This window comes from Meles meles, chromosome 12, assembly GCF_922984935.1.
Source record: "Meles meles chromosome 12, mMelMel3.1 paternal haplotype, whole genome shotgun sequence".
Classification (NCBI taxonomy): domain Eukaryota; kingdom Metazoa; phylum Chordata; class Mammalia; order Carnivora; family Mustelidae; genus Meles; species Meles meles.
In genome coordinates this window covers 37,923,601-37,937,703 of record NC_060077.1, presented here as the reverse complement: position 1 = coordinate 37,937,703, position 14,103 = coordinate 37,923,601, and the positions used below count along the sequence as shown (strand labels likewise).

The 14,103-nt window shown below is 42.6% G+C and overlaps 1 protein-coding gene across 14 annotated transcripts in view; it reads left to right on the top strand.

The window, feature by feature from the left end:
• The window catches only part of PTPRM (protein tyrosine phosphatase receptor type M), a 793,799-nt gene that overhangs the window by 716,039 nt on the left and 63,657 nt on the right, over nt 1-14,103 (top strand). For all 14 annotated transcript variants that reach the window (XM_046025010.1, XM_046025008.1, XM_046025007.1 and 11 more), the window contains one exon: nt 1,538-1,574. In XM_046025010.1, coding sequence (XP_045880966.1) covers nt 1,538-1,574 — 37 coding nt within the window. The remainder of the gene's footprint in view (nt 1-1,537; nt 1,575-14,103) is intronic.

Sequence of the window (14,103 nt, the reverse complement as noted above, 5' to 3'; positions counted from 1 at the left end):
GAGGGAGGGGGGAAATAAGGAATTCACTTTTAGGTATGTTAATCCTTAAATATATGTTATACATGTAGATGAAAGTGCTAAGTAGATTATCCCACATCGGAATTGGGGGCTGGGGTGGGGCAGGGAAGGCCAGGCTGGAAGTGCGGATGCAGAATTCATCAGCGTACAGATGGCATTGAAGGTCACGGGACCAGGTGAGATCACCAAGGGAGTCCATGTAGATGAGGAAAGTGTCCAAGAACTGGGCCCTCCAACATCAACGTCAAGGCAAAGAGGAGGAATGGGCAAATGAATGAGGGAGACAAGCCAGGGAGGGAGGGAGGAAGAAAAACAGGAGAGCATCATATCCCAGAAGGCAAAGAAGAAGGTATTTCAAGGGGATTAGTCATGTCAGATAGATGGTGACAGGTCGCAGAGATCAGAATGGAGAAATGACCATTGCATTTAGCAGCGCAAGTCATTTGTGGCTAGAGAAGCTGCTTCCCAGCTATGTGTTTACTGTTTTGTAAACGAGTTCCTCCTATCTCCTAGCCTTGCTAGGACTGATTCATGGGACCGTACATCAGACAGGGTCTTGCTTTGTGGCCCCTATCATCTGGCAAGAAATGAGTGATCATTTAATAATCCTATTTAATATCTGTCAAAAGTCTTTGAGACCTACAGCAGGTCAGTTGTATAAAGAGTATGTTTGCCTTTGCTGTTCATTATCAATGACTTTTTTTAAGAGCAAAAACATCCAACAAACATGCATTTAAATTGTCTGAGAAATCTGTATTTCCTCTCCAAGTTTCTCCTGTCTCCCATCTGGCTTTGGGCACCGCATATTGAGTAATCTCGGGGGACAGAAATGGAAAGTATTAAGATCCATGGTGATATTCCGTTACCTGTGTGTCATTTTCTCTAAATTGGTTTTCTCTCTCCCGGATATTGATCCTCCAGTGTTCTTTGTTCCATTCTTTCTTTGGTCCCAATTTTCATCTTTTCCCCTTCTCACGGGGTCACGACAAAAGGAAGGGGCCTTGCAGAATTTCTGCCTCTTCAAATTTCTGGCTCTTGCTACAGCAGCATGGCATGCCATTAGCAGCGTTTAAGAATGATGTTCAGTATCACTATTGATATAGCTGCCTAGACCGGCAGGACAGAATATGCGTTAAAACCCTTGACATCTTGCCAATAACATCCCGAACACAAATGAAATCCTATTGCACATTCCCAGCCTGTTTGCAATCTAATAAGAGTCGTGGTCATGTTATTTCAGAGAATCCATAAGTTGTTAGTGTTTATTGCTCACCCATCATCTCATAGCCAGTGTATGATTAAGTTACTCCCACCCCCTGTGTAAGCAACAGAACTGTGATGTGTGATGCACCTTTGCTTTTTATGAGGAACTCTGTGCTACTGCGTCTGGCCATTGAACTTCCAGCCGACACCATTGTTGGTCTTTGTCTGTGCATTCATTGTGGCAGACTTACTGTGTGACTTCTGCTCTGCGTATCGATTTTAAGTTGGTCAAATATTCTTTCTCGTTTATTTTTAGGGTTATCATCGACCCAATCATTATATTGCTACCCAAGGTAAGTCTCTTACAGCTTTGATGCCTTTCTTTGGTTGTTTGCCCACTCTGTATCATTTTGTCCCTGTGCCACACCTCCTCCCCCCCCCACCCAGCAGAATGATATTCTACACTGCTGTGGCCCCATTTATTACAGTTCTTGTCATCAACACACCACCCATCAGAAGATCTGGTAATCCAGTCATTTAGCTAGAACTTCATGTGATCATCAGAAGTGTATTCATCAATTGATTATTGAATTAAATCTGTCTACCTTGGAAATTAATCTGACATCTTCATAAATAGGTATGTAGAAATTCACTAAATAAATATGTGCTGAGGATTATCTATACCAAGACCCATGCTAGTTGCCTCCAGGGGTGCAGGCTGAATCCATCAGGCCCCCCCTTGCATATTGGTTGTGGCTTGGTGGGGAAGGTACGGGTGACCTGTACATTATTACAAGCAGCGCCAGTTAGAAATCTGTGTGAGAAGTTCAGAGAAAATGTTAGAGAAACTTGGAGAAAATAGAAGTTGCTTTCAGATGGGATGATCCAAAAACTGCTTTGTGGCAGAGGTGGGCTGGGGAAGAGAACTTCTGAGTGGCAGAGACATGAGCAAAGATTGAAAGCAGACAATTAGTGCTGCCGGGTGGAAAGCAGTTGGTGGATCGCTTGGGGTAAAGGAACAAGAAACCTGGAGGAACGTGCTGGGGAAGCTCATGGTAACAGCTTTTGTATCGTCCTCCTGGGACACTGACTGTGAGGTGGGTCATCTATGGAGAATGAGGATCATGGGAGTCTGGGGTGTTGGGAAAGAGGCATCGTAAGGGATGTGTTCATGTGTCTGTTAGATGAGCCAAAGAAATGCTGAGAAGCAGGGACAACCCAGTTAGGGTTGAGAGCGTGCATTCTCTTCATTTTATTATTTTATCATTGTTTCTAGTATTGTGTTATATCCCAGAAACAAGAGTGGGGAAGTCAAAAGGATATGACTTGCCAACAGTTAGGGATTGGCAGAGGTTGCCTTAAAGAATATCAAGGAGCAAGAGAATAAAGGATGCCAAGAAAATCATGGCTGGGAAGTCTAGGCTTAAAGGCAGGAGGGTTGGAGGTGTTTGTTGGGCCACAAGAGGAGAGAAGTCGCTAAAGGACAAAGGTCAGGTTCAGTTAATGAGTCATAGATTGTAATCGGCAAGCAGAATGTCAACACTTAGAGAAGCACTAACCAGAACTTTCTGTAATGGTGGAAATCTTCCTTTTCTGCACCAGTCAATACAGTAGCCACCAGGAGAAACTCTGAAAGTATCTACTATGAATGAAGAACTGAATTTTAGATTTTAGTGTTGATTTACATGACTTTATTTGGCTCTCCCTTACTGGTAGTTTTGGACAGCAGAGCTCTGGGGTAGAAACCTCCAAGCGTGGCTGAAATAGAGCCACCGAGGGGCCTTGTCCTCCTAATCCTGACAGCCTCAGACAGAACCTGGGTGGCACCATGCATAGAGTCCACAGTCTCGTGTCACCGTTTGCGATTCTACACCTGGGTTTTGATGACCTACTTAACCTCCAGTATGTTTCCTCCCCCGAAATGAAGGCAGTAGTGGCTCCTTCCAGGATCACTTGGCTGGTCGAAAGAAAGGTCACATGGAGAGTGCCAGCTGACAGGAAGCAGACCCTTATAGGAGTTGCTAAGGCCTTCAGGGAGCAAGTGCCTGGCGCAAACTCTTACCTGATGGGACAGAATGAGGACATGTATCCAGGGCCTCTGAGTCCAACCTTGGTTGCCTTCTCCTATACCCTGCTGCTTCCCAGCTGAATCCATCAGTTTTTAAAGGAATCCTTTATTAGTTCCTTAAAATCCTGCTAATGGATTCCAGAATATTCTAAACTAAGGGTCATAACAGATCTCATTTAATAAATTTGATGATAATCTGGAATTAGCAGTTTTTATACATGTACGTGAAAATTTGATCATAAAATACACAAAATATTGGTTTCTTGCTTATTAGCCAATGTTGCACCAAGAGCATGAACCTAAAGTTAAATCTTATTTGAATTTTCAAAGTTGAGGACCTCTAGATTACTGTGACTAAACAGCCAGCCATAGTAGAGATTAAAACCCCCAGAGTCCTCTATGCAGCCCCTCACCTGGCATTCCTTTGTTCATCCCCTCTGCTGCTCTCCCTGCTGGGGATATCATGCTTTGAAGAAAACTGCCATTAGAGAAGTCACTTTCTGGTGCCTTCAGAATTTATCTGAGTCGTACTTAATTGCTCAGTAGCCCTCTTTGGGAGCATTCAACATATCAAGTGTTAATAAGTAAATACATTTGTTGGCAGCTAAGAAATGGCAAATGTAATCACTTTGCGGTAGACCACCCATGTGCCCTTAATGGAGAAGGATGTTACATAATGCCCCGTTTGCCAGAATGTGGCACCTTTCCCGGTGCAGGGGTGGTCCACAGCTTGCACTTGGAAAACCGGCAGTACTTGCATCACTGATGGTGGTGCAGGGAGAGGGACAGAAATGAGCAAAAAAAATTTTAAGACTTTTTTTTTTTTTTTGAAAGAAAAGAGAGTGCAAGCAGGGAGAGGGGCAGAGGACAAAGGGAAAGGGGGAGAAACAGACTCCCTGCTGAGTGTGGAGCCCGATGTGGGGCTCGATCCTATGACCCTGAGATCGTGACCTGAGCCAAAATCAAGAGTCAGATGCTCAACCAACTAAGCCACCCAGGCACCCCAGAAATGAGCACATATTTTAAGTCTAACATTCAATCAAGACGTACACATCGTGTTAAGAGTAATGTATTCAGACCACAAAGTCTGGGTTAAAAAGTTAGAATCTCTCTTCTAGTTTATTACACAAACGCAACAAAACTGTCAGCCTCAGACTGCCAGAGGATTTCTGATCCTCTGCAGAGATTGGCTCAGAGAGATAGAACGTGACCATGGATCTCCTTCATAAAAAAACAAAAACCACAAATGTCTGATTCTAAGAATCCAAGAAAATGGGCGATAAAGCAGATACAATTTTAGAATCTCTCCTTGCTCTTTATCTTTTCTAGTGTACACTGATATAATTCTTTAAAACCTATTCATAGCCGGAACCCACAAAAGTACATGAACAGTCCAGTTTACTGATAACCAGATCTATTCCCAAGAGTTTAAAATATGTAGATTCACCAAGTCCCTTCAATCTAGAAAACATGTCCTCAATTTATCTCTTCGAGCTCTTCCTCCCCAATCTCAACTTTATTGATGTTTGTACCAGTAACTGCCTTTGACCTTTGATGATAACGGTCATGCTTCTCCAAATTGAAGGGACCACAATCAAGCCAGATCTGTAGCTTTTTTATATGTTCTTCCTGCCTGCCCCTTCGCTCCATTTAACTGTTTTCTGTCTGCAGCTAATATGTCAGTGACCCAGTATTCATCTCATCACACCTGTCTGACCAGCCGTTAATACAATTGTAACTTTCAGGATTTATGATTTGGCACAACAGGAATCAGAGGAGGGGAAGTCACGTCTGTTAATGCATGTCTGTACTCAGAGTGTGGATTTCAAAAGCAGGGCTCACGGTGAGGGGCAGATGAGTATGCAGGTGGGTAGGATTGCCCAGAACCGATCATATTTCACCATCAAAAGATACCCCGTGGAGACCCCAGTGTGGGCCACGAGCTGGAGGAAACTGCACACATTTAGAATCGCTCCTCCAAAATGATTCTGGAGAACACCTGCCAGCCATGTGGTATGCAAATGAGGGGGGGCTGGAGAAGTGTTCTTTTTATGATTGTTTGGATTTATTTTTAAGACTGACTTCAAGAGTCCTGCTTTAGAAACCTCAGGAAAGATACCATCAGCTAGTTGAGGAACGAAACTCTGTCAGTCTGTGAGGGACACGGCCTGCCCAGCACCCAGCCCCCCATCCTCATGACCCCTCTCATGTGTAGGCTAGAGGGGCACAGGAATATCGGTGGATCCCGCTGGAGGACTTTGCCTGTCACTCCCTCGAGGGAGCCATCATGAAATCCGGAGGGCGTGTCACGGTCTTGTGGTGGGGCCCCAGCACTTGACTGCCATTTCTGGGAGCCAGAGGAGGGGTAAAGAGTGTCAGTGGGGTGAGTGGGGGAGGCAGGTCTTCAGCCAACCTTGAGGGAGGGTTCCTGTGTCAGAGGACAGAGGACGGGATGAACAGGAGGACTCCCCAGGCCAGGCAGGAGCACAGAGCCCTGGCAGAGGGCACAAGGGAGATCTGACTAAAGATAGAAAGGGTCTTCACCTCCCTCCATGTTGTCTTGAGTCCTCTTAGTCACTGGTCGAAATGGGTCTTCTCTCAGGAAAAATTCATACATACACACGATTTTATACAGACATTCAGATATTCACAGACAATAAAATCTAGCCTGAAAAATCTCTACATCCCAGATTCAAAAAAAAGCCCTGAGTTAGAGGGGTAGGAAAAACTGGCAGGTTAAGTGAGGACATTGGTTTAAAAGCTGTGAATGGAGAGCATTATTTAACTAAAGGAAGAAGGACAGAGACTGGAGAGGAAGGATGTTTCTGAGCCATGTGGTGGTGAAAACAGTGCTTTAAGAAGATTAGTTAGGGGGCACCTAGATGGCGTGATTGGTTAAGGGTCCAACTCTTGATTTCGGCTCAGGTTATGATCTCAGGGTCATGAGATCAAGACCTGCATTGGGCTCTGCTCTGGGTGTGGAGCCTGCTCGGGACCCTACCCCCCCCCCCACCTGAGCTCTCTTTCTCTCTCTCTCTCTCTCTCTCTCTCTCAAAAAAAAGAAAAAAGAAAAAGGATTAGTTTGTATGGAATTATCCTCCAGAGAAAACTGAAAATAGAGATAACAGAATAACCACAAAAAAAAATCTGGAGTACAAACTAATAATTCAGACAACAATAATGACAGCGAGGCAGGTGTAGCTTTTATTTTACTCAATAATCTAAGTTGCATACAACTAAAATATATTTTCTAATATTAAATATAGTATCAAAACAGTTGATTTTCAAGTATGTTCCTTCTCATGTAATAAAAAGTGATAAATATATTTTCTTTCTATATTCATAGTTTTGCTTGATATAATACACTTCTTTTTGAAACTCAGAATTTTTATTTTTCCATTGAGTCAATAAATATTAAGTGCCTATTGAGTGCTAGACTTTCTTGTATAACTAATTTTCTGTCCTCTGATGAATTTGGGTATTACTCATCCCATTTCATAAATAGAGGAAAGAAGAAGCCCTTGGGGACCAGTAGGGGTTTAAAACAGAACTAACATGTAGTTGAGGGCCGGCAGTGCGCCCACAAAGTTTCCAGACGCTTTTCCTCCTTTCCATGTTGAGTGCTGCATGGTAATCGTGTGATTCTCTCCCTGGGTAAGAGGCTCAGGGCTTATGGTCTTTCTCCTGGGCTGAAGCTCACTCCTCAAAATCCAATCCCTTCCTTCTAAGTTAATGATCTTTCTCAAAAAAAAAAAAAAAATTTCTATGATACAGTTATTTCTGGAAATACCTCTTAATTAAAATTATCTCAGATGTCCTGAAATATGACACTAAGATTCCAGAGTCTCCCTGTTCCCTAGCGGGCCTCTGGGCACCCTGGTTGGAGAGTCTCTAGTCCGGGGAACAAACATTGATGGTGACAGGATGTGGCAGCAAAATTAAGACTGAGGTCAGAATTCCAGGGGGATAGCCAGGCCTGTCAAATTAGCACAGTCCCCCCCCACCCAAATATAAACAAGGAAAGGGTATCAAGCCACCTATCCTCAAGAAGAGTAAAATGCGTGGGTCTTAACAATCTTTAGCTAGCACATCTTTTGTTCGCAGAAACCCTGATGCTCAGTGTCGTATTTCTGGATGCCAGTCACACTGGGACTGATAGAGAAAACCAGTTACCAGGTAGCTGTTTACCATGAGAGATATCACTGTCCATCAGGCAGAACCACCCTCCACCTGGCAAGGACATTCTGCATCATAGGCCAGTGAAAGAGGAAGATCCCCCGCCCCCCCCCCCCCCGGCACCCCGCCAAAAAAAAAGGAACAAAGAGGAAGATGCCTGAGCAGAAGGTTGCTTCATGTCCTGGTATCAGAGGAAGGGCCACAGAGATCTTGTATTAATTCAACAGGACATACCCACTACCTGGGGGAGAGCCGGCATGAAGCAGATGCCTGGTGAGAATACAAAAATGAGCACGTGAGGGAAGGAATGAATAAATGAATGAATTGGGAGTCACTGTGTGCCAGACCCCAGTTAGGCAGAGGACATTCCAACCAGGCAAAAAGGCCATCTCCTGTTGACAGCGTCTACTCACCTGGGTGGATTTGGGGATCTTGATCTCCAACGTCTGTGATTCTGTCTTTTCTTAGTTCCAGGTGATCAGCTCCTATTCTTATGAACACTTTCTCTTCCGACAATCCAGGCACTGTCTTTGGAGATAATCTCTGTCCTGACCCTACCTGAGCCTATCCCCCTCCCATATACACTGGATAGAATCAGTTTTATTTGTCCATGACTATTATTTATTGATAATTTGAAAAAGAGAAAAAAAAGAGAAGCCTGGAAATAAATGTCCTCCAGCGACCTTGAGCCAGGAACAGACTTTGAACATGAAAATAACAAAAATGTAGGGAGTGACAGTTTCTAGCAGAAACACCTCCCAGTCGTCCATGACTGCACTGCGATTGAAACTTTTCTATCGTGGCTTCCTTCTGTTTGCTGTTGGTCTGGTCTTCTCCTCCACGTCTTCCACATACTCCGTGTGGTAGCACTATTTTTCTTGAGGATTGTTCAGAAAGATAAATGTGGTTTATATTTTCCTAGCTCCAAATTCTCCCCGCTAGCCCCTAAAGCAGTGAGTAATGGTGCTTAGAATAGGTACACTTAACCCTCCTCAGCAAGTCACACTTGGAGCAGAGACTTGTCAGTGTTGATGCAAGTTCTACACACTCATGAAGAAGCTTCTGTCTCCCACATTCTGGCCTCCAGATGGAGATGAAACCTTGAAATTATTTCTCAGTGGAATTGAAAGAGAAAAGTTTTAATCACGAGCTAAGTCTTCAGTAAACAACTTTTGTTTGTATTCCTTCAACTACCAGTGTGTACAAGTTCACTGGCTGCCATTGTTCCTCCCCCCTAAGTGGCCGCCATATTTCCAATGGGTTGTCAACTGGAAGTGTCATCTTTGAGGTTAATTTAAAAGTATTGTCTGGTAAAGTGGAGTAGTCTCTAGTTTTCGAGCCTAAATAAGGAGGCTTTGATACCCTGCAAACAGTGACCTTTTCTGAGGTCTGCCTTCCGTATGCCTGGGCCAAACTCTCCATGGTGGACCCGCTACATGTTACTATCCCTGCACAGTTTTCCAAAGAAGAATGAACAATTGCAACTAACAGCTTTCCCATAAACTGCCTTTGAAACCATAATTTTTCTTCACCAGATTAATTTCAACACAGACTGGCCAATTAGCCAAAAGGTCAGATCACAAACATTTCTCACCCTATGCTCTTAATAAACCTGCTCATTAGTAGTGAGAACATTTAAAGACAGGTTGCAAATTAAAAGATAAAACCAAAAATAGACTGCAGTAGGTGGCATCCACCCATATTGTTATAGATGCCACGATGGAAACATGTCCCTTGGGTAACAGAACTTAAACCAACACAGAAAAATTGGAAGACAGACACTGCTGCTGTCATGCATGCACCCTGTTTTAGTTGGTTCCAGATGCTTTTTGAATCTGTAAGAATAATTTACCAGTGTTCTTCATTTGAAGGAGAAAATTCTAGAATCTTTTCAAGCTGGTAGAAACTCTTAAAATCTTAAAGTCCAGCTCCCCTGTTTTGCCATTGAGACAGTTGGATCTTTAAAGCACAAATTTATTTAAGTGACTTTCATCCCTATAAGTTCAAGTGAGGTGTATATACAAAAGTATTTGCAAACTGTACCGATTATCATTCATGAATATTTTCAGAGATGGCATGCAGTGTTCAACTTCAGAGAAACCGAATGTGTTTCCAGTCTCCTTAGGGGCCTTCCTCCAATCAAGGTCATGTCTTTCTTCCAGGTTCAGTCCTTTGGAAGGATAGAGCTGTAGCTGAGGACCCAGGGCCATAGGCCCCGGGCTGGCTTCTGGGGCCTGCGGCATCATGGGCCCTTTCAAAGCAAAGACACTGCTCTCAGGCCCATATCACCCAAAACGGAACAAATATTTCTGTGAACGTACCAAGTGTCTGGCTCAGACAGGGTTAGAAATACAGCGCTGACCTTAGGAACTACATAGTGCTGGTGTATGTGTAAACAACCAGCACTAAGTTGTGGTTTTGCCATAAGACCAGGTCTGGGAACTACTGTAGGCTATTTCTCTCCCTCGCCCGTACTCCATAGTAGGTGGAAAAATGAGACCCAGTGCAGAACTGCCGCTATTTTCCTGACTCTGGTGATCAGATTCCTTGATCACACACTGACACAGTTTTGAACAAGTTCGCAGCAGACAGTTTGGGACCTTTCAGGCCACTGCAAGTTACTTTTGAGCCTTGCCTTCTTACTCAAGAGGATGCTTCTGGAAATTTTCTCTTGCAGTGCCCCATGCTGCCATTGAAAATTCGAGATTGCCTACACTGCGTGATACCTAGGGAATCAACTTATCTCTATTTTATTCATTTATTAGATTTATTCTCTTTTTTCTTAAATAAAAGCAGATCCCACTTGTATACTAAGAAAGGCTTAATTAGAGAATACAGAGACTAATGAAAGCTTTTATTTCTCTGGCAGTGGCCCCTGAAGCATGTGAATGTAGGTTTTTCCCTTTGCTTTATTTCTCATTGACAGAAGGCAGCCAGGTCCTTTGGGTCACCAAACCCTTCCATTCTGAAGGCTGCCATTCTTCTTTTTTTTTCTCCTTGATTGCCTTCTCTCTGGTCCCCTCTTTACAGCATGAACAAGTACTCAAGATGAGTTTATGAGGGTTCTCTTTAGAGACAGGCCTGATGAATGCTCGGTGACTCAGCCAGCAAGAGGCTCTTGTGGTGTGAACATCTGTCATGTGGCTCCCTTCTGAGGCTCCAAACACTTTTTTGTGCGCCTCTTCCCAGCTCTTCAAGCAATATTGCCATATAACCCCTCCCAGGGATCAAGGACCAAAGGTCTCTGCAGAGGGGAGCCGATTATTGCCACACGCTGCCTATCAACCCGTTCATTCTTTTCTGTATCAGGGTTTCTCTTTGAAGGCCTGATCTTTACCCCTGTCCCTCAAATTTGATTTGTCTGCCTTTATCCTTCAGCTCTCCACATCAGGAATAATAGCAGCCTTTGCCTTCCTATTCACAGTGGTACCACTGCACCCTGAAAATGTTTACGTAACTGCCAGGAAGGCCTGATTCTAGAGGAGAGTGGAATATAGGCCACAAAGAGCAAAATCTAAGTCATGGTTCATTTAGGTAGACGGGGTTTTGAGAAATGCTTTGAAACATTTCAGTTCTAAGTACAAGTCATGCTAAGGACCACCCCGTTGTTGGTTTTATTCACAGGGCCACGATCAAGTCTGAAACTGGGGTCCACAAGTTCCTCCCACATACAAACATTATTTTTATGTCCGTAGCTAGGATGAGACTTTCTTCCCCTCCAAGCGGCAATAGAGAAGAGAGGCTAACGAGAGTGGATTCCAGAGTTAAGACTGTTAAGGCTCAGATACCAGATCTACTAGCAACTGCTCAGTAAATATTAGCTGCAGTTCTTATCATTATCTTCATGTGGATTCCAAAAGACACATTTTCAGTGACTCATAGGCAGTGCGGACTTTAATGCAGGTGTAGTGCATACCCATACAGTTTTCATAAAAATTAATAATTCTGCACCTGTTCACGCTTCCTTCCAGAGGGATATATCAAAGGGAACCACTTACTTTTCCACCCGTGTCCTGCATCCTCCTCAAAGTGCAAAGATTATCATCATTTTGAAACAAAGGACAGGGGTGCCTGGGTGGCTCAGTAGGTTAAGCCTCTGCCTTCAACTCAAGTCATGATCCCAGGGTCCTGGGATTGAGCCCCACATTGGGCTCTCTGCTCAGCAGGGAGCCTGCTTCTCCCTCTCTCTCCCTGCCTGCCTCTCTGCCTACTTGTGCTCTCTCTATCAGATAAATAAATAAAATATTTTAAAAAAATTTATAAAAAGGAAAAAAATGAAGGACAGACATGGGTTGGAAAGATGATAAACTATATCATAAGCTTGGAGAAACGTATTTCCCTCTGCTTTTGAAGTCTTGTAGAAATTGAGCAGCTCTGATAGCAGCAAAGGACACCAGTCTTGGTGTTCTGAAGGCTTCCCTGAAGCACACAGAGAGTCAGATCACATGGAAGGGAAAACCGCTAATTCCAAAGGCCAGACACGTTTTTTTGCAACAGGCTTTGTCCAAACCAATTTCTGAGATAAGAATTCGGAAGGATAGTTTAGAGAGGAGCTTTAGAAGGCTAAGAAATAACAAATGGGGCTGAGAAATGATCCTGTGGTAAAGAGAATAATAATGACAGATGAGCAGTGGGGGGAATAAAGGGAAAGATGTGCACTTCTTCAACCTATCTGTGTTGGGTAGGGGGGTGCTAGTTAGGCAGGCCCCGTCTTCTGCTTGGCTAGAGGTTGACCAGATGCCTACAAGTGGTCAGTTACAATCTGCACCAAAGAGATTGTAGACAGTGTGGAGCTGAACCAGAGGGAATTCCTACAGACCACTTCTGAGATTGAGATCCATTTCACACAGCAGAGTCCCAGAAAATGCACATGTCTCCCAAGCATTGCATGTCAGTTGAGGAAGAGGACCTCAGTCAATAGTTAATCTGTGCATAATGAGTTTAGAGCAAAAAGAACACTAGTTCTTTTAAAATCATGTAACAGTATCATGGTTGTGTTCTTTAAAAAACATGGAGATACCCAGTGAGATATTTACATGCAAGCAAGAAAATGTAGACACTTCGCTGGTGAGTAATGGTGCCTATGGTTTTGAGTGAAGGTGACACCTACCCTGACCCACACCCAAAGCCTCACACTCACACAGGGGAAAGCCAACAGGATATTAAAGTTTTTCACCAATAATTTAATAGCAAGTTTCCAAAACAAATTTCCTGGCAACCCAATCAGATCACCTTATTCTACTTTTGTATGGCACATAGAAAGATTTTTTTCTAAATTTTCTTAACAGAACATTTATATCACTTCCAAAAACTTTTTAGTTTTGAGTTTGGTGCCAACATTTTCATAGATAAAAATATGTTGGTGTTCTTCTTAACAAAACCCACGAGTGTAATTTAGGCCATCGTACGTCGTATGTGGTTTGGGAGCCATCATAGTTATTCCTTGAATGACTTTATTTTTTAATCTTTGTTTGGGATTTTATCACTACACTGATGTATCTAAACGGTTAAAGGTATGTATGTGTTTGTGTGTCAGAAATCATTTATTTGAAGGCTCCCAAGGGTGATCTTACAGATTTTTATTTTTAAGTGCTTTATTTTAGTTAATTTTAACACATGTAGCTTTTGTTTAAGGAAAAAGAAAACTTCTAAAAATATTATGACAAACTTTGTTCTCAAAGCCACTATTTTCACTTATTTCCTTGTTTAAAGGTCTTAAAATTCCTAGTAGGGGAAAGGAAGAAGATACTCAGAATACTTGACTCATTTTGTTTCCAGTTTACTTTTTTATTTTTTTCCCAGTTTACTCTTTTTAAAAATGTGCTTCTCCATCTATTTTTGCTGTGACTTGAGACATAGTTAAGAATGGTGTGGAAAGGCAGGAAGTTTATCCTAGCAAAGATAAACTAGGGAAAACCACAATAAAAACGATGAGTGTATATAAAAATTTACAACAGAAAAGAAAGGAATTACAATAATGACTAATCGAGGTAGAATGAACTCATATTGGAACTAAAGTACTGAACAGTATGAATGTGAAAAATGGGAAGGGAGAAATAGAATTTTAAAATACCAAGTGCCTTATATTTCTGAGGCAGAAAATGGGTATTGATTAAATGTATCTTTATTAAGACATAGCCAAGAGTATCTACTATATTATTCTTTATCGTTTTTGTTTTTAAATATTTTATAACTATTTTAATCGAATAAGTGAATAAGACGAAAGGCACGTTATTAACCAAAACAGAGACAATGTCTGAAGTGTTATGACTCATGCCACAAATAGAGGCTTCCTGGGCTATTTGGGAATCTGCATGCAGCCTGTCTATTAGTGTTTGGTTTGTACCAATTTTCTCTTAATTAAATCTGACATGACCTTTTGGTGTCCAATCAGGATTGCATATGTTTTAGTATTGTACCTGGAAACCAACATTCCATGAAACTGATCATCTAGGGAGAGCCACGAATATTTGCACAGTCAACGTTGGCACACTTTCTCATTTCGGTCTGAAAGGACAATTTTAGGGAAGGGTATGAGTCAAGTGTAAACATCAACATGTGGATTATGTGTTTGAGGGGAAATGTTACTAATAGGAATGGCAGGAAGTGTATGCCTGGTTTCCAGTTATAAGAAGAAC